The sequence below is a fragment of the Betta splendens genome, chromosome 4 (assembly GCF_900634795.4).
Source record: "Betta splendens chromosome 4, fBetSpl5.4, whole genome shotgun sequence".
NCBI lineage: Eukaryota > Metazoa > Chordata > Actinopteri > Anabantiformes > Osphronemidae > Betta > Betta splendens.
In genome coordinates, this window is record NC_040884.2 from 15,299,074 (window position 1) to 15,323,948 (window position 24,875).

Consider the following 24,875-nt stretch of genomic DNA (forward strand, 5'->3'; position numbering starts at 1 on the left):
GCTAGAGGGAGATTTTAATATTCAAACTGACATTTTGGTCTGAAAAGTTTATTAGATTCATTATTGAAACTATATCCCATAACTCAAATAACAGTGAAACATCCACCACAAGACACAACAAATATATCAACTATACAGCCTAAATATATACTGAAGTAGAACTGATGGGAGTTTTTAATTAATCATGTGACATTAATCTATACCTGCCTCAGCAGATGGAACATAATCGAATTCAAAGTCTGAAAACCAACTTGACTAATAAAAAAAAAAAATTCAAAGGGAACTTAATTTGCTGAAAATGACATTAATAAACTGATCATAATTGCATGTGACCCTTCCAGATATTTTAATTCCACAACATAATAATGCTATAAAGAACATTAATAAGGAGAAACGCTGACATTTCCTTTGATCTTTTAAATTGAAAATGCCTCCTGGAAGACGGTCTCCACGAGTTCCCATTACTACACTGCTAGAAAAACAGGAGGCATAAACTTTAAGCACAAGCCAACTCCATAAAATCCACATCTCCGCAGATTCTTCCCATGATTTAAGCTCCTTCCTAGACGGTAATGTGGTCTTCAGCAGATCATGAAACATCATTGCCGCTGAGACAACTGTGTGAGATTTATGCTCCCGATGTGTGAAGGCAGCGATGCGCTGAGCACTTGGCGCGACGCCTGTGGAAACATGTGTTGCTCTGTTTACATGCAGACGCAGATGTGGGTAATTAGCGGCTTAACCCAATCAGTGTATGTGTAATTACAGTAATTAGTGTCAAAGCCAAGCTGCCACGCTCTCTAAACCAGGCAATAAACTACACGCTTCCCCTCTCGCTCTCATCGTTCTTATTTACAGCTCGGGTGCTGCTGTAAATTTTATGCAAGGCTTAACTCTCTCCTCGCACAGTCTCCTCTTTCTGCGTCTCTGTCACTTTGCTTCTCCGCGTTTGGACAAATCCTCCGCTGTGATCACTGGCTGCTCTTAATTGGAAGCACATCATTAGCGGTGCGGCTGATGAAGCCTGAGGCTTTATGAGCGCGTTCTCCCCCAGATGGGTCGTGTCAGCCAGTCGCCGAGTCGGTGCTGCCGGTGGCGAGAGGCATCGCATCGATCTGTGCTGCCTCCGCGCTGCGCTTTTTAATGTGCGCTGCTATTTTAATGTTTGCCGAGAAAGACACTCTGTGAAGCGTGAACGGTTAATTTGAGGCCGGTGCGTAATTACTGTTACGAAACAAACACTAGACTGTAATGTATTTGCATGACTTCTGTTGTTATATTCATGTCATTTAGGTTTTATGGCAAACTTCAAGTAGGGCTTTGTTATTCCTGTAGCTGCTCACATTAAACGCCCCTGGAGGGAAGACAGACAGGAAGAAAAGGGGCGGGCAGCGTTCTTTGAAGCAGAAAGGGTTTGGTTGCTGATCAATAACAGGACTGTTATTTCAGATATTGCCACTATGCAATTAAGACTGAAACTGCATTTAGCTCTTAAGGCTACAAAGCGTTGTTCCTCTTTCTTTTTTTTTTTTTTTTAAGCAAACGGGGCTTAAAGCGCTGGGAAAGAAATATAACTGAACTATTTCTTCTGATGATGTGCTTCGCTCCACATTGCAGCAGCTCTATTGGAGCCAACAAGGCCACTGGTGCCATTCAACGGTGAGATGATCATCAAACTAATCCTCTAATGCCAGGTTTTGATTTACACTCACAAAAGCCCATATTTTTCACATATTTTTTAAACACGCACTTGAATTATTTGATTGCTAAACATTTTTTCTATCCCCATTACAACACGAGCCTCTGTCTAAATCAAACTTATATCCTCGCCATTAGATCCTGATATAATATGCCATTCACAATGTGAGGCCGTGACATCCCAGCTGCTCTGGAACAGTAGGCCATGTTATCATAATAAATTTCTTTAATAAAGCCATACCTAATGACAAAGCCTTCATGCCACGCTGATTTCTGTCATCGATAGTGACAGTAAATAGACAATGCAGGGAACCCCCCCTTTGCCACCAGTAATAAGATTTAAACAGCGAATGTATATGAAAATATCATAACAAATCTGTTGCCTTATAGATGCATGATTTTCATACATATGGCATTTTTGGTGTGCAGCGTGCGGCCGCAGACAATAATGGAATAAAATAAATTACGAATCCTCATAATAAAGCAAAAGAAAAAAGAGAAGACACTATGGCAGCGGCTTCCATTCACTGTTTTTATCTCGTTCCGTGTTATTATATTCGCTCAATCAAAACCCCTCTTATGCATACTTCTATATGAACTGCCTCTCTCGCTCTGCCCCCCCCCCCCCCCCCCACCTCCTCTCTCGCTCATTCGCAATTATGAGGGAAAGACAAAGAAATGCGATTCATCTTTCTGTCGTGGCCCCTTAATGATATCATTAAAATGACTGACAGCTTTGAATAAAATTGGAAACCTACTCCAGTCAAAACAAATCTGATCCGTTTTGGAAACAGGGGACGGTGGTTCGTTAGGGTAGGGGTGCAACATTGGCGTGTGCGGTCTGTAAAACACGGTGAGTTCGAGCGGGGGGGTTGTTAATGAGAAGGACCCTAGGGGGTTACACTGGGGGCAAGGGCAGCACTGCTGCAGGCAGGTGCCCCCACAAACACCCGCTCCCCTTTCTCACTTCCACCCGACACCCAATCCCATCTGTGCCACATTCATTCTCATTGCCCTAATGAACATAATGAATATATCTCCTCTCTATTGATGAATGCTATTTGACAGCCATGGGGGTGGCAAGCAGGAGAGGATGGGCCCTTGATTGGAGTGTAATCATTGTTAAAAGCCCAGCATGAATAACATATTCGCACTGGAGACGAGGCGAGACGCAGCGTGCACGCGCACAAGTGCACGTGCACGCGCGCCCTGGCACACACAGGTGGCTGGGCCCGCGGGGTGTTTCATTCACAACTTGGCACTCCCGCTGTTATTATCATCATCAGCTTTGTTCAGGCTAGATTGTGTGTGAAAGAGCGAAACGTGGCGGGCAACGCTTTTGTTGGATGAGGATGCTAAAATCCGATCAGCTGATGGACGCACACACCTATACTCACACACACACAGGCCAAGCAGGAGCATACACACAGATGACTCACGTTCTCCTGTCGAGCCGCATGCTCTGGTGCCGGATCTGGGCCTGCGAACAATTACAAAATAAAAACAAACCTGTTTATGATCTACTCTCCCTGTTTGTCGCCCATTGCTTGCCCCACTCTGCACTCGTTCACCTTGAATCCCTCCACGTCTCTGTCCTTCTCATCCAGCGCTCCCTTCAGTCTCTCTACCTCCGCCTTCAGTGTGTCATTAGTCTCCTGAAGATGTCTGACAAAGTGAGGGAGATACGGAGTTAAACAGGGAAATATACATAGAGAGAGGCAGAAGCGGAGAACGGCCGACACCCATTATCATCAAGAGGCTCTTGTTAACAGACAGACAAAATATTCTGCCAGGCATCTGCAGTGGGGTCTGTGCTTCCAGAACAGCCTTTAACAAACAGCTCAGCCATTATCTCTGACACACACACACACACACACACACACACACACACACACACACACACACACACACACACACACACACACACACACACACACACACACACACACACACACACACACACACACACACACACACACAGTAATTGAAATATTGTTATGTTGTTGCAGGTGTTTATCGCTTACTCTTGTGGCCATGTGTTTTGAATTGTTGCCATGCTACAGTACCAGTTAGTTTCCAGAACTATTAAAACAAGTTCTCATTTAGATGCGCATTTCACTATTATGCTACAACATCAGAAGCATGAAATTGCTTCATTTTATGGGGAGGGGAAGTAGAATCAAATTTTTATATTAAGTCGCTGAGTGTGAGGAGGAGGATTCTATGAACCCCAGCTTCGTTGGAGCCGGTGCGTTCCAGGTGTGGTGAGTCTGTCACCATCACTAAACCTGTGCTCAAACACACAACTCAAGCGGCCGCTGGGCGGGGCTGGGCTGGTTGGCCCCCGCAGGAGGGGCGGGGTGGGATGACAGAAGACGACCAGAGCCGCTTTGATCTGTAGGAACTGGGGACAAGTCACGTCTCTGTCTGGGTGTGTTCTGCTCACGCGCATGGGAGTCGTGACGATGAAGACATGCAAAACAGACTGTCAGCTGTGAGGATGTCACAGAGTCCACCCGAATCCCTTCAACACGTGTCCACACGCACGCTGTAACCGAGACACGACCCACTGTGACATCAAACATGACTCATGTATAGGAAAAGGTGAGCTGGTTTGCAGGTGTCTCTCTGAACTGCACCACACAGATCTGAGCCCACACACTACATATACACTTGTCTTAGGTCACACTGTAACAGTACTCACTCCCTCTCTTCAGTGGCAATGAGAAGCAGCTTGCTCTGGGCCTTCATCTGGGCAGCGAGACTTTCATTAGAAGCCCTGAAAGAACCAGACAGTCCAACAAGGCAAAGGTTTCATGGAAACATACATGGAACCCGAATGGAGTGTTTTGCAGCATTGGGAGCAGACTAACACTAGCTTAATTTCATTTATTGCATATCACATTTATTACACAACACAAAGGCAAAAATCCTTCATATGTCCTTCATCTGCCAACAAAGAAACAAAGAAATGCATGCTCAGTCACGTGTCAGCTTCTTACTTCTGTTCAGAAATCCACTGGCTGACGTTCGTCATGACCATCTGAGACTCGTGACAAAGACTCGCTCTGTCTGATCGCGCTGCCTCCAGCTCCAGCTGCAGCGTGTCCACCTGCAGGAGAGAAAACTGTTAAAGGTCTTCGATGACATGTTAGAATTCATGTATATCAGACAATAACAATGAATAATTACAATGATAGATGTAAAACGCCTTTCATACGTAAGTAAAGATTTTTCAGTTGTATTAGTTATTCCACTTATTTATTCAGATACTCGCTACTTTGTTGGTTCAGTGCATACGATGTGTAAAATCAAAGTCTGCACCTTTAAAACGCTGTGGCCTTTCAGGGAAAATATTACTTCCAACATCCAACATTCGCTTCCAAAATTTAGATGGTTTTTAGGTCTCTCTTGCTCGCACGCACTCAAAAATCACATACAATATAAATATGGGATGATAGGAGGCAAAGGTGTAAAATAAAATGAAGTAAAAAAGGGATAATTGAGGTTCTAATAGATGATGGCAAAGAAGGGGTGAAAATAAATGTCAACCATGGAACATAATAGCAACACAAGAGAGAAATTAGGTAAATGGAGAATAATGGGGAACGAAAGAGGTGGCATTTGCAGACACAGGTGTAAATGGCAGGATGAGGTATTAAGCAGGTGTGAAAGGAGAATGATGGAGGATGTGGGGAAGCAGCAGGAAGACAGGTGGTGCAGGCGCGGGGTGAAGGCGGAGACGTGGTGGCACCGGCCAAACCGCTGACTTTTTCATTTTGCTTATCAGTCAGGACCTTTCCAGGCCTAAACTCTGGGGACCCTGACACATTACTCTTATCGCCATGGAAACACCTTGATATGCCATACCTTTTCCCCCACAAAGACTTGGGCAACCATGAAAGAAAAAAAAAAGTTTCCAATGTGTGGGCCGTGATTTAAGCATCCAAAATGTCATGTGATTAACCAAAAATGTCATAACATGAACTGCTGTGCGAGGTTTGCACATGTTTCTCTGCCAAAACATCCGAAAAAACCCACCAGAGGGTTACAATAAGACGTCTGACTCTGCTGAATCAGAACTCAATGAAAACACGGTTCTGCTGGTGTAATCACAAAAAAAGTGATTAATACAAACAATTATACTTCGTGTCACCCTTCAGTGGCTTTAATGGAACGGGACAATGAAGATGACAACGCCAAGAATGTGGAGCGGAGGACAAAAAAAAACCCAAAAAAATGGTTTCAGATGACCGAAGTACAGTATAGGCAGCCAAAATTCATCAGGCTTTGTTTCAAGTTGTCTGCAGTATTTAATCTTTCAGTTCTTGGAGTCTGATCAAGTATGAAAAGCCCAACTCCCACACAGAGTACAGTCCACGTACCAGCCGTGATTTGCTTGTGTCTATTAGTGGGTTGGCTTTTCCTACAGCCCCGAACCCAATGAAGAATTACACTTTTAATTACATCTGGAAAAAGGAATAGGCCCAGGAAGCAATCATCACATAAGGCAATAAAGAACGGTGGAGACAATGAAATCACATCAAGCAAATCAATCAGATTAGAAGAGTTAAGAGTCCAGGCATCAATTGTAATTACATTAATCAACCATGGAATAAATATTGCGAGTGCCCCGTGTTGTTCTGGCGTTGCCTCGTGCATGGGCCCCTCCCACATGAAGGAGGCTGGCGTTAACCCCGCTTTAACGTCACCTTTTAATCACATACGCAAAACGGTATCAAAGCACGCCGTTCACAAAGCGCCCCCACATCCACCGCCCGTGCACGTGCACCAGCGCGCGTGCACGTGCGGCCAGCCGTAATGGCAGTAATTACCCGCGGTCTCACATTAACATCTCCCTCCTGACTGTCTGACGGGCTCCTCGGCCGGTGGAAGGATGTAAATCGCGCCGCAAAGTCTGATGTTGTGATTAGGACTAAATTACACACCATCACTCTGTTTCCACCGGTGTCAAGGGAGGCAGCGAAAGGGTGTCGGAGAGAGAGAGAGAGAGGGGGGGGGGGGTGTATAGAAAAGAACATTTAGGGAAAAAGGAGAAATGACAGGAGGTAGGTGGTGGAGGTGCATGGCGGGGGGGGGGGGGGGGGGGGGGGGGGGGTAGGAACGCAGCATACCTGCTTAACATTTAGATTGGTTTTGTTGCACAAATATTTTAGCAGATGATGGGGGCTAAAAGGGGCAACAAAATGCATTTGGGACACACTTATAACCAAGTTTGGTGGTATCACCAGTCCTTTTAGGGCCGCTGACACAGAATATGAATTTACTACCGCGGCGCTGGTGACGGATTTGGAAGAGTTACAGCTGCTGCAGCGCTATTTGTTGATACAGCGCGGTGTTTTTTTTTTTTGATAATACATGCAAGATGGGGAATCTCTACAGTGAACTCACACGTCTGAATGAGACAGAAAAAAAATGATTGTGGGGGGGGACTTCCCAACTTTTCTATTCTCGGTGGAGCTGTGAACATTAGCTGTAGAGGACAAAAGTGCCTTTGACCTGAATGCAGAGGCCCGGGCTGTGCAAGGTTGTGGGATAAACATGTTTTAAAGTGAAACACAGACAGACTGGCTGTTGCTGCCATCACCATCAAAGGGGCCAGAGCTGAGTGTGAGCCATTACGCGGTTCCACTGAGCTCATCAGAGCACATCCTCTCATCAAATTAATGAACACATTTATTGTTAAACACATTTTTATAAAACATTCATTCATTCTGTCTAATTAAAAGACCCAACAGGCCTGACATCACTTAAATATGCATACTTATCACTCTCAGGGTCTGAATTAAAGATCTACAAGTGTGTGTGTGTGTGTGTGTGTGTGTGTGTGTGTGTGTGTGTGTGTGTGTGTGTGTGTGTGTGTGTGTGTGTGTGTCAGGACAGAATGAGATTTCCTAAGCAGGTCTTCTCACTCTTGGCTTAATGGTGATAATCATGGCGTGACCCAACATTAAGATCGTGTGTGCGCGTGTGTGTTTATGTGTGTCGCGCTCTCCCTAATGGTGACTATGATGACATGTTCTCCATTAGACTAGTCAGTGGGCCACAGCAGACCTAGCATATTAATGATGCTGATGATGGCTTCTTTAATTACCTTCATCTGCTGCTGCATGGCCTGACTCCTTTCCCAAAGTCCTTTCATCACACACTGTCCTATGCGCTTGCTGCTGGGTTGTTTATTAGTGGAGGCTGTTACTCACATCCCTCATCTTGGATCTAACCTGCATGAGCACAACTACAGTACAAGTGTCCCTGTGTGGAGGAATTGATTTCTTATTCTCTTTAATAAGGGGAACTTGTAGAATCAACAAATGCCCAAAACAATGTGCACATTCAACTTCTTAGGAACTTGAATTCTTACAAAGCTGCAGGATTAGTAGAGAAATGATGCTCATACAAAAGAGAAGCCTGCAACAATGAATAAATAAAGGTAACAAAGGCTCTATTATCATAGCATCTAAACTGCACATGGCATAGCTTTATAGTAGTGAATCAGGAAGCAATGAGTGAATCATAGTAGCAGGTGAGAGAATGAGGCCGAGTCGGATCTGTGGTCACAGACAGACAGGTTGGACAGAAAGAAAGCGTCTGAAGGGGAAAGAATCCTTCTTGGCATCGTGTACAGTGTCAACGTCCTCACACGCATACAAATATAAGGGAAAAAAAAGCCCTGTGTGACGGCTAAAAGTGCACAGAGAAGCAGAGAGAGAGGACGAGGGGAGAAACAAACACGGTTAGTCTCCCTGCTTGACCAAATGACTTACAGCGCTGTGTGGCCTAACGAGCTGCTTGGGCGATGGGACACGCGGACGCACAAACACACACCTTTGGCAAACACAAATTCCATTCCATGGTTAAACAGTCCGACGATTGGAGCACTTCTTTTGATTCATCAACCAAACAAATGGGCTTCATTTGTCTCTCTTCATTGCGCCATCATCATGGCCGTGTGTGTGTGTGTGTGTGTGTGTGTGTGTGTGTGTGTGTGTGTGTGTGTGTGTGTGCGTGCGTGCGTGCGCGCCGTGAGCGTGATCTAGCGCGGCTCATTCCAGGCTAATGACAGTAGGCCAGGCGTGGGGCTTCTATCAGGTATAATGAGTGAGATCAATGAACAGATCAGCCTGTTCCGGAGAGCGACCCTCTCTGGCATCACCAAAAGGACAATGCTGCACAATTACTGCAGTTTGGCAGCGTGTAGATCCGCTTCAAATAAAGATGGACACGCAGACTTATCAGCTGACAGGTGAGCGCCGCCTGCTTAAATTAAAACCTAGCGTCTAATTGTGTTTCTGTGATGACATCAGTAGTTTGGGAGGAAACTAGGAAAAGTTTACAATTACAAAAACAATTTGGCCATTTAAAAAAAACTTCCCTGCAAATTCTCATTAAAACAGTTTGAAATATTTGACTCTGTGATAAAAGAAGTTGTGGTAAACACACTAATGACTGTGATTGCGCGTGTGTGTGTGTGTGTGTGTGGGTCTGATCTGATCAGGCATGAAAACATGTCTTGTATTTGAACTGGACTCATGCAGAGGCAGAAGACTGAGCGGAGTGTGGCTCATTTGTGCGCGTGTGGGAACATTGCTGACTGGTATAGAACATGCAAATGCCCTCCTTCACATCAGAACAGAGACACTAACAGACAGAGACAATACCAACACTAACACGCACGCACACACACACTACATAGACATACAAAGACATACAAGCAGAATAGGAAAAGAGCTATCTGAGGTTCAGCTACTGTGCACTGAGGCAATTTGTAATATAGATTTCCTCTATAGGCCACTGTAGTGTACCATTTACCATTTCAAACCCTTTGATTTTTTTCACCAGTGGATAATTCATCTTCTGCTGGTCAATAACAGGGATCGGAACCTAATGAAAGAGTCCTAGTCAGACCGGCCGTCACGCCGGCGTTTAAACACTTTTTTGGAGTCAAATTCATTGTCTGTAGTTGTGATGATGGAAGACAGACAGAATGCAAAGGGGAAATATAGGAAGACACAACAATACGCTGATCGAGCGAATGATCTACGAAGACTGATGTAAAATGAACACGTTAATATTTTACACACAATTGGCTGGTTTAAAAAGTCCATATAGAAATCACTGCCACATTATCCAAAGTGAAACCTACACTACGCATCAGACCAGGAGCTCCAGCTGCATGTCGACACGACAGATCTGTCAAAAAACATCTGTTAACAAAAAAATGCTGAAACTAAACTAGAATAAAATGAGCATTTTTACATCACATTACATTTTTGCTTCACAAGCCTGAAGATTTTTGCGTTAATATACACTAATCAATATTGTGACTCTGTAAGCATAATCAACCACCTCGATTTCAGCCTGAGGAAGTGTTTGACCGTCACCGACTTAGCTACTGACTGACCGATCAATTGACCTCTACAGGCACTGTGCACTTATGATAGGAAGGAAGGAGGCAGGGAAGGAGGCAGGGAAGGAGGCAGGGAAGGAGGCAGGGAGGGAAGCAAGGAAGCAAGGAAGGAAGCAAAGAAAGAAAGGAAGCAAAGAAAGAAAGGAAGCAAAGAAAGAAAGGAAGCAAAGAAGCAAAGAAGCAAGGAAGCAAGGAAGCAAAGAAAGAAAGAAAGAAAGAAAGAAAGAAAGAAAGAAAGAAAGAAAGAAAGAAAGAAAGAAAGAAAGAAAGAAAGAAAGAAAGAAAGAAAGAAAGAAAGAAAGAAAGAAAGAAAGAAAGAAAGAAAGAAAGAAAGAAAGAAAGAAAGAAAGAAAGAAAGCGCATCAGGATCGGACGGAGCACCCCAGCAGGGACGTTTAAGACTGGATTGAAAGTTTGTCGAATCTAAATGAACATCACTACCTTCCGTCCTGGCTTTACCCTTAATTATCCATTCTGCCTTTGTACGGCGGCGGCTCAGCTCTGACAACCGCTCTCCCCTGAGGTTCCCCCGTGCTCCAAGGCAGAACATTAGGGAATATTACACCCAGGAATTAACGCTCGAAATCACCTTGCCAGGTTTAGGTCCCGCGCACACCCCTCCCTCTCTTGGACAAGATAATCCGGGCTCTAGCACCGGATATATGCCACTAATCATCAAAAAAGACGGGGGCGGTGGCGGCGCGCGGGACTTTGGAGGGCACGAGAGAGGAGTGCAAACCTTCAACATATGTACAGCATATTAGTATAGCGCCGCAGCGCCGGCTCAGGCTTTACTGGTGGGAGGAGCTACAAAATCAATACCGTAGAAAGGATTCCAAATAGTACAACTGATATAGTTTTCAGTATCTCAGTGGTTCAGCGAACTAACACCTCACCTGTGCAGCACCCTGGTCCGCTTTAAACAAACACTCTCAATTATTTGCAGAGGCTGTGTCACTCGGGTCTGCTGCGTATTTACCAACCTGGTCCTGCGCGCCTTGTTTTTCCCTCTCCGCCGCCGCTTTCTGATCGACAGCCTCCCGAAGGTTCTTCCTGAGCCCTGCCACCTCCATCTCCAGGCTCCTGGCCATTGATCTGCACACACCAACACAAACAATAAGCGTTATGCCGGATGTGTTATAAATCTGTCACTTTTTGTCATGCATCCGTGAATCCTGACTTTTTTTTTTAATTTGCAAATCTGTGAAATTACACTCTTATCGACGCACACGCTGCTAAACACAATACATTAAAAATACTGAATATGGTTATGAGGGTTCCTGAAAAATCCGGATCTGCAGGCGCACAAGTGTAAGTATGTGTGTGTGTGAGAGCGTGTGTGGCAGCCGAGCTAAGGGAATGTGAAGGGGATCAATATGAAGGGGTCTATTCCTGCCACGGAACCGTGCGCCTGTGCGTGTGTGTGAGCCGGTTAGTGTCCGCGAGTGTGTGCGCGCTGGCGGGTCCGCGTGCGCCGAGCGGCCCGACTACAGCGGGATCAATACGACAAATGATTACCATTTCCACAAACCTCCCTCCGCAGCCTGGCTCCGGCCGCTCGGTGAGCCCTCAGAAGCCCCGGCAGCCCCTTCCACGCTCGCACACACACGGACCAAAACAAACACCCCCCGCGCTTGACCCACGCCCTGAATGGAGGGATTACTTATTCATGCACAGTCAAAGCGTTCAGCGCAGTGAGGGGCTAAAGTTGTGGGACAGTTATTGAAAGTTGATATAACTAACTGGTAAAATGAGTGTGGTGCGAAGAACTGCAAAGTTTACGTAAATTAATTTGTTTTTATTTGCAAAAACAATCAATATTTACACCGCATCCCATCTATTCAATGCCAGATCTCACTGACAGTGTGAATTGTTTCAGTTTAAATAAAGGTAATACATTTATAATTAAAATAACTACATAATATATTTACTGGGAATCTTAGACATTTGTTTTTTCTGTAATAATTATTCATTGTCAACAGAGAAATGACAGCTGGGCGTTGTTTATTGTTATGTCTTTTTTAGACGGTGGATGGTAAAGACAATGTACGCAGAAAGTGAAGAGTGTGAGCGATGGATACTGACATGCACTGAAGCTGCACTCCAGCTGTACTCTTGCAATTTCATGGTCAGCGTCTCCAAATCGAGGGCCACTGTTGCGCACGGTGGATGATGTATTCGTTTGCATTAAAGCTAAACAACGGCACATGAAAGTCCATCCCAGCGGCTGCGGCGGCATAACGAGTAATCATCTATTCCGATGATTAATAAGATTTAATGTCTAAACTCTGAAATACATTAGGAAAACAAATTATAGCTGACAATCTGTCTGCAGCGCAACACACAGATTAATTGACTACATGTTGCGGCAGTAAACTTAAAACTGTTATTAATAGAGCAACGCAGCAGTAGGAAAAGCTGAAGCAGGAGCCGAGGAGCCAAAACAAAAAGGAAAGAGAATGCTTGATAGATTGGTCCATGGAGAGAACACATGATAGGATGAACAGAGCGGGAGAGAGGAGGGAAAGGAATAGAGGAGGCTTCCTGTGGAGAAAGGAGGGGATTTCCCACAGCACAGATGGAAGCCATTAGTATGGTGTTGTTGCTTAAAAACCTTTCATGTCTTTGCAGTTATTAGATAATACTGGGTTAACAGTAAACAGCGTGATCCTGCAAATGGATAGAACATGCAGACGCCGCCGTTGTTTGACCGTGCGGGCCCAAAAGACGGCTAATAAAACGTAATCGCTCAAAACCCGGCCTCGAGAGGCCGCGCGGCGGGCGCCGAGAACCTTCCACGGGCCGAGAACCTCCCCGAGACGCAGCGTCGAGCGCGGCGTCGGAGCCGCTCGCCGGGCGACGTCATCGCCGCGGCCCGGCCGGCCGACGCGCAGGTTCAGGCAGGGGTCTCGCCTCCGGACTGTGACCCCCAGCGTGCGTCTGTCTACCGTCAGCGCAGCGGAGATTTACAGGCCACATATTGGGACACGGGGGAGAGGATCATTACATTAGCGACGTCTGTTCAACACATGTTGGGTTAAAGACTACTGGATGCTGCACGTGAGGACGCTTAATGGTTGCGATCACTGCGTTTAGACGGGGGCCGGTGGGGGGGCGGGAGGAGCGAGGAAGCGCCCTTCGCTTCCTGCGTCCTTACCTCATTTTCTCCTCCGCTAGCTTCCCCTCGTTCAGGCAGCCCTCCATCTGCCTCGCCTCGTCCGCACGGGCTGCCAACTCTTCCACTGAGCAGGGAACAGGCAGACAGAGAAATAACGGGTGAGGTAAAGAGCCGCAGTTCACCTCAGACGCCGGCGGCTAGCGCTGGTTCCGGAACGGGCCCGATTCAAACCTGAGGAGAAAAACTGGGGGTTTTTCCGAGTCCTTTCTACATTCTACAACCCTCTTTCACGATCCGAACCCACTGTAGCTTAATGCAGCAATATCCCCGAACACGCACACCCACATAGGCAGCGGCGCAGGAATATGAACTGTGAGTCACCTTCAAAGCAAAACGAGGGATTGTGCCGCAGATGAGGAGCTGAATGCCTTTCAGCTGCAAAGGAGGAAGGAACCGACGTCTTGCACTTGGGCCAGGAGACCTTTTGTTGGGAGACAAAAGAAGCGGCCCCCAACTCGGTCAATAGATGGCACTCTTTACCTTGAGCTCGCCACTAGAGCCCGTTCTCCTGACTGCAGCCCTTCAATCACATTCCCCTTTTCAGCCTTCTCCTCCGTCTAAATGCAATAAAACCCCATTGTCCTACACTTAATAGTTTAGCACACTAAGCGGATGCATAATAAACCACTAGTCAGGTTCCTTGCTTCGCTTTGCTTTTGCAGGCCCTTCTCGGTTTGAATTTAAAATTTGGGATTTGCTACCTCCAGCCCCCCCCATCACACCACACCACACACAGTTTTTGTGTGTATGCTGTTTTGTGAGTCAATGTTTCTTCATAGCTCCTAAAACCTTTTCACTAAATTCAGTATTCATTGAATATAACATAAACTGTCAGCCATCGGTGGCCAAGGCTGGTGAATATTGAGAAGATGTGAGCGCTGAATATGTAGAGGTGTGTACGCTCCTGAGCATGTGTGTGTGTGTGTGTTGAATATTTACAAAATGGACCTTGGCTCCGTGGGTGTGCGCGCCGATTTCAGTGTGTGATATCGGAATGGAGAAACAGTTTGTGTATCTCTGTGATGCTCACGCGTCCATGCGCTGCGCTGTGATGTAGCGGCGGCGCCGATTGACTGGGAGGGAGATAAAACCAATAGCAGAAAGGGATGAATGCAGAAAGAGAAAATCTGCGTTTAATAAAACTATGATTAATTTATAGCTTTGCCGCATCCAAACTGTTCAAACCGAAGCCCAAGGAAAAGTGAAGCGGCGAGTGGAATTTCTAAATATTTAACGACGCCCGACCGCCTCCCTCTGCGCGTGCGCGTCCTACCTGGGCCGTTGCACTCGCAGCTCAAGGTGAAAGTTTGCCGTGAATCTCAATAATCAATTAAGTGGGGATGTGGAAAAATTGAGACGTGGGAGCAGATTCGCATTCAAGGCATTAGCTGCGGGGTGACCTCAGTGACACCTCCCGCCGGGGGAGGCCACAGAGAGAGCAATTAGCTGCATGGACCGGGCGTTTACACAAACTCTCCTATTTACGCCAAAACACACATGAGCAGGAACGTGCACGCGCACACACACACACACCTGCACACACACACACACACACTAACTAATACTATACAATACTAACTTTGCACGTCTCGCTCTATAATTTCCCCTTTTGCAGACACACACACTCGCGCAGAAAGCAAACAGCCGCGCAAACACGTGTTTACTTTGCACAATAGCTATTGTACGCAATATATTTAGCTTAGCAGGGACTCATGAGCAAATACTGCCACTTCTTTCACTTTAAACAAGGATCTGCGAAGGATTGTGTGTGTTTCAACCCTTCTTAGTAGCTTAGGGAAGAACGCCGGGCCTGTGTACTGAGTTCTGGGGTCTTTTACAGCCTGTTTTTAGAGGCTTGGTGAGTTAAGTTATGACATTAGTCCACAATCAAAGATCTTGGGTCTCTCACTCCCTCACTTTCTTGACCCTTTTATACTGGCTTCACAGCGTAAGGTGTGACATTAGTCCATAATCTAACTCTCTCTCAATCTCCCTCTCACCACCTTCATATGAACTTCAAAGCCCGTCGTACGCGTCGGCCTATAATCACAGATCTGCGGTCAGATTACCCTGCTCTCACAGCTAACCTTTAACATGAGAAGGATGAAAACCCAGCTAACCCTGAATCAGTGGTTGGGGCCAGGCTGGGCCCTGCCTGGCCCTCATAAAAGCTTCATAAGGCTTCATAGGAGCTTCCTTTGGCTTTGTTGGGGGATTCGTACGGGCTAAGGTGCTCCCGAGAGACGTCCCAAAGCCTCCCAAGACTCTTTCTCTCTCTTTGTGAAGTTTCATGGGCTTGCAACACTGCTGTTGGGTATAAGCCAAAAGGTGCAAGCACACAGCCGCACACCATCATGCACACAAATACACCACGAGGAGGGGGGGGGGTGAAAAGTATGCACACAACAGCGAACACTGACAAAGACAAAGACTAACACACACACACACACACACACACACGCACACACGCACACACGCACACACACACACACACACACACACACACACACACACACACACACACACACACACACACACACACACACACACACACACACAGAATCTAAAACTCAGACGCACATACACCCCAGCACACACTCCCCTCTTGCTCTCTCCTCTCCGCTTTATTTACAATCCTCTGGCAGTGGTACAAGGGCCCGGGGCTATAACACACGGCACCTAATGCTCAAACTGCCAGGTAATCTCATGTCTGACATCCCCCTTTGATAGAAACTGATCAATAGACTCTTGTAAAGGAGTCATTTTCTCTGATGTTTCTACCAACCACTTCTCTCCATCTCTATCTCTCTCCCCCACTCTCTCTCTTTTCTCCACCCCCCCCCCCTTCTCTTTTATTAGCCATACATTTATAATTCATATTTCAGCAGGGCTGAGTTTGATCTGAGGCAAAGGGGGACTTCTTTGTGTAATAAAGAACAATGGTGGTGAAATGATGGGGAGAAATGCCAGTGTTTTCTGCTGGTTCCGGTGAACAACAGTTTTGGGGATCGATAGAGTGTGAAATGGGATTATAGCTAGTAATAGAGGTGAATTGGAGGAGAGAGGCCTGTGCATGTGTGCGTCCGGGGATCCAGACTGAATAGCGGCACGCAAACACACATGCATATGCACATGTTGCACGCACGCACGCACGCACGCACACGCACACGCACACACACACATATAACGATTTCATCATCTTTAGGCAAATGCACATCGGCAACACAGAGGGGAGGTAATATCACATTTCTGTTTTAGTGGAAGTGTGGAAATATGGATATTGTGCTTTTGTTTATGCTGTTATTTCATTTGTTGTCACACAGCATCAGGTTACAGCCGGCCCTTTCGACACGTCTCATTTAAGGCGACGGTACGAGATGACGTCACCGGTGGCGTGTGCGTACTTCAAACGCTCGATTCTCAGGCTGCAGAGCGAAACCCCCCTTCGCTAAACAATCAACCAGACCTTTGGATTAAAGTACTGTACACATCATTTTCAGTAAAACTCACTATTAAAACAATCTTCTGTTTATTATCGGTTTAAACAAAACATTCTCCTGAATCCAGTGATATAATAAGATACATAATCTACATCAACAGTGAATTTGTAAAGTCACAGGAGTGACAAAAAGTTTCGAGACTTTCTTTCCTCTTCTCTTTTTAATCACCCCGCCCTCTCCTGACACAGTCTGATTGAATCCAGCTGCCTTCAGACGCTTCAATCTCATCTGTGACACATGCCTGCTACCCAGCTCGTCCTCCGTCCTCCTCTTCCTCCCTCCGTCTGGCCGCCGAGACGTTTTAATATAATAGCCATCAAATCCCTGCTACAGTTATGTATATGCCCAATGAACTTCAGGGCACAGATAACCTGATACAAGTCTCACGCCAGCACCTCCAACAAGTAAAACTGCTTAATGCCCATGAAAGTGTCAATTCCATAAGAATTTAAAACATCAGCAGTAAAAATGATATGGGACTTTAAAACTGCTATTGGTTCATATTTCATTGGCTTCTTATTTACCACTTGGCTAATTCCATTCATTTAAAAGACTAAGACTAAACGTTAATATATATGATAAATATGATTTAGACCATTTACAACTATGTCACGTACAAATTAGATGGTGTAAAACAACATTGGAATAAAAAAGTAAATGAATGGGAGATTACTGTGGAACATTGTCTGGTAATGAGCACCTGCCACTCCAGCAGATTTCCCCTCATTATCTTATGCATCTGTACATTCTGTACCAGTCTGACAGTCTGTAATGAAACCTGTTCATTGTTACAATCAGCTCCATCTCAGGGCAGATCTACAGTATTATCATCATGTAACAGACCCAACGCCGCTAAAGACACTGTTTTCACACACGGGGGAAGAAAAACAGCTTCACAGTGATGTTAATAAAAAGGCCTTTTGTTCATGACAGTAATTTCTCGAGCTGACTCCTCACCCAGTCTATTCAGGCCACTGCTCCATCCAGGTAAACAATGCCTCCTTTGTTATAATAATGCATCTTGATTCTTCTTAACTCATTACAATAGGCTCTACACGGCTGGATTGTATTCGCTGAAGGTAAAAGCTGAATAATATGTGGGTTTGTGTGCAGCGTGGAGTTGAGGGAATGTGTTTTGATCGCAGACAAAGGCCAAGCTACACAGCGATGTCCTTCTGTCTCTATCTTGTTAATGAGCAGTGTTCGCCGAGCGAGCCAGCCACCGTCTACCGCCGAGAGAGACCTCAGATTCATCTCTCTGCGGACAATAGGTGACTGGGCGCGTGCGTGCGCATTTGTACCTCTGAGACCCAGTGTGTGTGCGCTAATTAAAGCGGTGGGAGTCGGGTGAAACGGAGGCGCGCGCGCGCGTGTGCGCGAGAGGTGTTCGCCCGGCGTGACTGCAGATGTGTACGTTAATTCTTAATGAGACATTTCTGGGCTCAGAGAGACCCAGCCGTCACCATTCCTGCACTGACACGCCACTACAAAGGCCACCGGCAGGCGCGTGCGCGGACACGCGGGCCACATCATTACCATACAGCTAAAGCAGCCATTAAATCAACCCCCCCCCTATCTACGGGGTGCACGCGTGTGTGTTTGTGTCTGGGTTGCGTGCAGGCAGCCAGCGACCGGATCACAACACCGCTGTACCGCTGATGGCTAATTTGAGCTCGCTGATTGAGCTAACAGCGGCGCGGCGGGCTCTGCTGAAATGCAACATGTGCAGCTTGGCGACGGGAGAAAGTTCACAGACAGCGAACAATGAGAGCAGCACAACAACAGAATTACAGTGAAAGAACATTGGGGACGTCGGTGGTTTGCTTGTAGGAGCAGGTGCATTTGCAAGAGATGGACTTACAGTAAGCTTGTTCGTGGGGTTGATGGGTAAATAGAGGGACAGATGGACACAATAAGTAAGTGGTGGATTTACTGACTGATTGCTACCTGTCACTCGGTGCTTGCTGCGGAGCTCCTCCACTTCTTGGCTCAGCCGCCTGACGCAGGCGCTCAGACTCAGTTTCTCGGTGACAGCACACCTCAACTTGTCCTCCTCCTCCCGTAACTCGGCCTGAAGCCTCTGCACCTCGCCTCTCTGCACTTCCAGCTCCCTGCTGCTCCTCAAAGCCTCCCGCCGGGCTCCCTTCAGCTCCTCCTCCGATCGCCCGAGGACGTCGGCGTGAACCTGCGGCGCAACAAAAGGTGACATGTTTTTTTTTTTTTTTTCTGGCCGGCGTGACGACTAATATCTCCACTTGCACCAACGCAGCCAAGGCCTCGCACACACTTACACACGCCGTGCCGATCACTGCCAACAACGTTGGCACTCTGCCAGGCTACAGTCACCACTTTGACTAATTTGAATATTTAGTGTCCCATTGAGCTCTTAATTGGAGTCAATTTTACCAGCCTTGGCACCATTTGGTGCTTTAATTAATGGTGAGGCAATTTGTTTCTGCCAAGTAATCACAGAACAATCACAAGTGGTGGGTGTGTGGTGCTGATGGGGGCAGGTTGAGTGCTCTTCTTTGGGAACTTGACTTTAATCCCCACCGTGAGATTCACACATAAGCAGCGTTAAAGGACAACCAACAGTACCTTTTGGGAGTCGGCCAGCTCCAGCTCTAAGCGTCCTACTTCCTTTTTCAAATGTGACACTTCCTGTTCCAGCTTGCTGCGACTGCTCAGGTGCGCGCTGTGGGATGACGCGAGCATCTGCTTCAAACTCGCCTTTTTCTCGGCCCTGTGGGCAGCGGGGGGGGAAGAAGTGACAAGCCGGTCGGAATCGCTCTGTCAGGAACGCTTAACAGCAATAAACACAGCGAAAGGCGGAATTAAATCAGATAACATATTCAATAAATTAAAAGAAATGATTTAAATAGATTTTCCATGCAAGCCATAGTACGCTGCTGTGTGCCAGCTGGTAAGTGGGCTGTTAAGAGAATGAGATAGAATAGGGAGCGGAGGCAGATGGGAAGGGCACGAGAGGAGAGACAAGGACAAGAACAGGATCAGCAGAGGAGAATGAGAGTTTTATAGACTCTGTTATTACTGTCGCTCCAGCTCTGACTTCATGTGAAGAATAGTCTTTTCACACTCAGCAAAGCGCTCCACCTGCTCACTACAGTGCTGAAAACACACACACACACACACACACACACACACACACACACACACACACACACACACACACACACACACACACACACACACACACACACACACACACACACACACACACACTATTATACCAGCATTATTAAAAACATGCTGGTATGCAGCGTTAATTTTTTGCTAATCTATTTGAAAAAAAATTCTAATCTAAATTCAGACCTATCTTTGTTACATTGGTCCTTATTGTGTCATCATATTTAGCAGGAGTCAAGCCTTACCTGTTGGAGCTGCTGAGAGCATTTTGCCAGACTGAGGTACTCATCATCAGAATGAGAATGACTCTGTTGATAGAGGTGCAGGTCCTGCTCCAACATCAGTTTCTAAGAGCAGAAAGGGCAAAAAGTAACATATGTATTGATAGATATATATCTATATAGCTTGTTGCAGATCAATTTTATACTTACAGTAAAAGGTAAGGGCAAAAAACGCAAACAACAAAGACACGAAAACACTGCTTAGAAAAGCCTTAATTCATTTCACTGCAAATGTAAAAGGGGGCATTTTAGGGTTAGCTGAACCCAGCGGTGGCATGAAGGAGAGAATTAGCAGGACGTGAAGCTCCATAAGAACCTTTAACCTCTTGATAGGTGCCTCACAATCAAAGTCATTAGCTAGTGTAATAAAGGGCCAGAGATACAGCCATTCTTCAACAGCCTAACTCTTTTATAACCAACAGATTAAAGTTGATTGGATTAAAATGACATTCTGCCTGTCTGACCTTGGCGGCAGCAGTTAAGATCATCCAAATTAAATTTCTCCGTAATAAAGATGATTCATTTGTTGCCTGACGCAGTAAATATAAAACAGAAAGAAAGAGGAGAAAAGATTAAGTGACACAGGCCACTGCACACATCCACAGAGCCATGGCGGCGTGGACGTACTGTATGCATGCGTATGATGGCGCACGCGGGAGGAAACACCCATGCACGGGCTCACACAACAGTGATGGGGGAACTGTAATCAATGTCTTCTTATTGAGAACTGCAGATCCAACCACATCCTTACAAACAATATCAATATTGGAATAATGCCGATTTTTTTACTTTAAATGATGTAACTTAGCAGATGTTTTGCAAAATGAAGAGTGATAGAAGTCCTATCACAAAAAAGGTTTGAAATGTTGCTCATTATCATTTAAAAAAAAACAAAGCCTTTGGATCTGCTCGCGGAGATAAATGACTGCGTGCATGCGTGTCAGCTAATGTGTGTCCCGACCTGCTGTTTGAGCGCGTCCACCTGCGCCCGCAGGGACTCCGTGCGATTTTTGAAGTGCTCCACTTCATGCCGACTGTCCCTCAGCAGGTTCTGATTGGCCTGGAGCTCATCTGTCAGCCGGTCAAGAGCCTCCCGTGAGCTCTCCCACTGGCCAACCTTTTCCTGGTGGCGCCGCTCCAGTTCAACTAGCTCTTTTTGCACTGAACGAGATGCTAATTGAGACTCTCTCAGCTGTCAGATATTAAACACAGTGAATAGGGGGCGATGGCATATTTTCACAGGCCTAAAGACGCGTTGCATGAAAGCGGTAAAAATATGTCTGGAGCAAATGGAAATTGAGTGTGCTGCTGTTTCGCACGCTACCTGTTGCTGTGAATAACGCAGCTCCTCTTCCAACTGCTCGACTTGCCCTTGAACCGCGTTCGCCTTCTCCAGCACCGCCGCGTGCTCTTGTTTCAGAGCGGCCAGTGCTTCTTTGTGCTCCTGGGTTTGCAGAGTGGCATTTTCCAGCTCCTGCTTGGCTCCTTTCAGCTGCTGATGTGACGCCAATAACTGATGAATAAAGCAGCGGGAAGCCCTGATGTATGCACGTACAACGAGGAATAAATAAACTTTGAATCTATTACAGCAAAGCGCCGCCATTATCATTATCATATCGCAGCAAACAGTGCAAGGAGATGCTTTACAGGATGCTTTGGAGCGCCTAAACGCGCCTAAGCGAGCCCTGTCGGCTCTGAACGCAAATGTGACGTTTTTGTCCTTGGTAATGTTTCTATATTTTAACAGATGACAGTGCAGGGTTTTGCTAGCTCTACAGTAACTTCTGTCATAATGCAAGCGGGACCTAGGAAGTGAAACCACGCTTAATCCCGGTGTTACACTAGGAATCCCACCACAGCTCACCTTCCAGAGGGGAGAGGTTGAGAGAGTTAAACCCGCTCTAACACTCAGCTTGAGTTCATCCACGTTAATCCCGCTGTAATCTGGATCAGAACACGAGGGTTTACGGCTAATGACAGCCAACTAGTTAGATTCCAGTGGTTCACCGCAGCCTGGTTTAACCGGGGATTAATTGAGCCCATCCAGGACTAACGCTGGGCTGAAGGTAGCATGAGTGAGTGCGAGAAGAAAGAGAGACACAACCGGAGGAGAGGAGAGGATTGTGTAGGTGTGGACTATTTAAAATCATTAACTCACCCCATGTACTGTAACTGTAATGCATGTTCTACCCAAGGTTACGCAGTGAAATTATTTTGAAGTCGTACTGTTAAACACAGACAATATAAAATACATGTGCCAACTTCACCTATTAGGCCTGACTGTGTTACTTTGTTCTCATCTGTGGCTGTATTTGTTTCCCTTTAATGTATCAACTGCATCAGACTCAGAACACTAATGGTGGATTTACTATTTCTTTCGGTGGCTGGATGAAAGGCCTTGTAACAAGCTTTAATGGGAACACCATGGCTTTCTTGTGACCATAATCAGTAGCTTGTGCTTTAAGGAAACAAATAACCCTCATTAAAGTTGATAGAAAACACATCGCTTTGACCCTCATGACCTGACAAACCTCATTTGCTTTGCCGTCGGAGTTATTCATGACTGTCACTTGACTGCCCAAGTCAACCATCAATTCATAATAACTTTATTCTCCTTTTCCTTTTATTGGATGTCTTTTATGTTCCCCTCTGGATTCATGTGTGGTTCCAACTGGATGTGAGAGGTTGACAAACAGAGGGCTCATCCTGTCATTTAGATGATATGTTTCTGTCAAAAAGCAAAGCAAAGGGTCCAGTTTGTTTCAACCCATTGGCCTCCGGCTAATTGTCTGCAAAGATTCAGATCTCTCACACTCAGCTGCATAGAGTCATGGTTCTGCTTTAATATCATTCACTAGATTAGCACCAGAGCTGTGCATGGCCTGTTTTGCTGAATTGTGGCTCCGGCGATTCCAGTTACAACTGAATACGTCCCCGCCACACTTAACGCGTCCTTGAGTCCTGCGACCCCTGATTCTCCACCTGCAGCTCGCTCTGCATTTGGCTGAGCTGAGATTTGTTCTGCTCCGTTCGCCTGTGAAGCATGACGCTCCTCTGTAGTTTTGCATTAATCCTGTGACGCCGTTCCAGGTCAGAGTTGAACTAATCTATAGATTTCACCTGAAGGCGAGACGCAGAGGAGCAGCAGGAGAGGGGAGAGAATGCTTCCTCACCTGTTGCTGACTAATACGAAGCTGATCGTGCAGCTCCTGTTGCTCTTTCTCCTTCTGCTCCTTGAGCTGCTCGATATCTCTGATTTTTCTGCTTAGCTGAGAGGCCTCTTCCTGGCGTCCTCTGACATCGCGGTTCAAATGCCTTACCTCATCCTCCAGTGATGCCACCTGAGCAGGAAGAAAGAGAACGAGAGGGAAGGTAGAAGCATACAGAGCACACACCGACGGAAAGAGAAGGAAGCGAGGGGCGGCGGGAGCCGAAAATGAGGGAATAAGCCTTGAGTCAAAGAGTTTCCCAGTTTAGTCTCAGGATCAGCTGGGAGTTTGCGGACACACTAGACATGAATGAGTAACAACTCCCCCCTGCCTTCACTCTAACTTTTGAGGAGTCTTTGAGAAAGGTGCTACACCTCCCAGTGCTGCTCGCTAGCCAACAGGAGAAGACTGTTGCCGGTTCGGGCACTTCCCCCGAGTGGATGTGTGCAACTCTGTGGGTGTAAAGCACTGCTGGAAAAAAACACGAGGGTGCTCACTCAACCTAGCCTCTGCATATGAAAGGAAATAAAAGCGTTAGGCAGGTTTAATACCCTTGTTGTAGCACCTAGAACTGAAGGTAAGCCCTGAAACAAAACCTCAAAAAATAGGTGAAAATCTGAAAAAAGAAGCATTGCGATGTTTTATAAATTGTGTGCTGTTCGGCAATAGCTATAAGAATCACAACAACAATGAAACCACTAAAATTACAATAAAAATATTCTAAAAGCGCAAATGAACATGGACGTAAACAAGCAGACGCACCTGCTCCTGCGCGGCCCAGTGCTTTTGCTCAGCGGCCGTCACCTCGGCTCGTAGCTGCACGATGAACTGATCTCTGCTTCGAACCTACACGCACACACAGCACAGATTCAGCCCTCTGCGTTACTGCAGCTCGAGGTTTCGGGGCGCACGCAGACGCTAGCGGAGGCAGAGCGACGGACCTCCAGGCGCGAGGTGTGGACCCTCTCGCGGCTCAGAGCCAGGTCTGCCTCCAGCCTCTCTCTGGTCTGGATGAGGAGGACACACTCTCGGCTCTGGGCCTCCAGCTGGACCCTCAGCTCGTCCCTCTCCTCGCACCCTTTCTCCAGATCCTTCTCCTTCTTGAACAACTAGAAAACACAGTAAAGAAAAAGAAAACACGCCTAAATAACACTGCTCTGGAAAACTAATGAAACAAGTCACAACATCAACTGATAGTTAGTGTGAAAATAGATTTCATTTGAGCTATGACAAACCGTTAAGAGAGAATTTTCATTCAAATATCACATTTATTTAACATAATCATCTGTAAACAAATGTTTTAATATGGTAAAATGAACACCGAGCAGAAGGAAGCTCTTATTTTTACCTCTTCCTGACATTCAGAGCGATGCTGCTTACTCTCCGTGAGCTCCTTCGCCAGAGCACAAATCTTGAGTTCTCTCTTTTGTATCT

At 46.2% G+C, this 24,875-nt stretch overlaps 1 protein-coding gene across 6 annotated transcripts in view; it reads right to left on the reverse strand.

Moving 5' to 3' along the window:
- The window catches only part of LOC114854046 (myosin-3-like), a 70,824-nt gene that overhangs the window by 5,182 nt on the left and 40,767 nt on the right, over positions 1–24,875 (reverse strand). For 4 of the 6 annotated variants that reach the window (XM_029148097.3, XM_055508351.1, XM_029148096.2 and 1 more), the window contains 16 exons: positions 24,790–24,873; positions 24,383–24,550; positions 24,204–24,287; positions 23,406–23,573; positions 21,557–21,745; positions 21,194–21,424; positions 20,197–20,298; positions 19,857–19,933; positions 19,403–19,547; positions 18,752–18,989; positions 13,284–13,368; positions 11,110–11,221; positions 4,701–4,810; positions 4,403–4,477; positions 3,270–3,363; positions 3,138–3,178 (listed from right to left, as the gene is read on the reverse strand). In XM_029148097.3, coding sequence (XP_029003930.1) covers positions 3,138–3,178; positions 3,270–3,363; positions 4,403–4,477; positions 4,701–4,810; positions 11,110–11,221; positions 13,284–13,368; positions 18,752–18,989; positions 19,403–19,547; positions 19,857–19,933; positions 20,197–20,298; positions 21,194–21,424; positions 21,557–21,745; positions 23,406–23,573; positions 24,204–24,287; positions 24,383–24,550; positions 24,790–24,873 — 2,003 coding nt within the window. Of the gene's footprint in view, positions 1–3,137; positions 3,179–3,207; positions 3,364–4,402; positions 4,478–4,700; positions 4,811–11,109; positions 11,222–13,283; positions 13,369–18,751; positions 18,990–19,402; positions 19,548–19,856; positions 19,934–20,196; positions 20,299–21,193; positions 21,425–21,556; positions 21,746–23,405; positions 23,574–24,203; positions 24,288–24,382; positions 24,551–24,789; positions 24,874–24,875 lie in introns of those variants that run through there. The other 2 variants (XM_041070477.2, XR_003785723.3) reach the window with 2 other exon arrangements.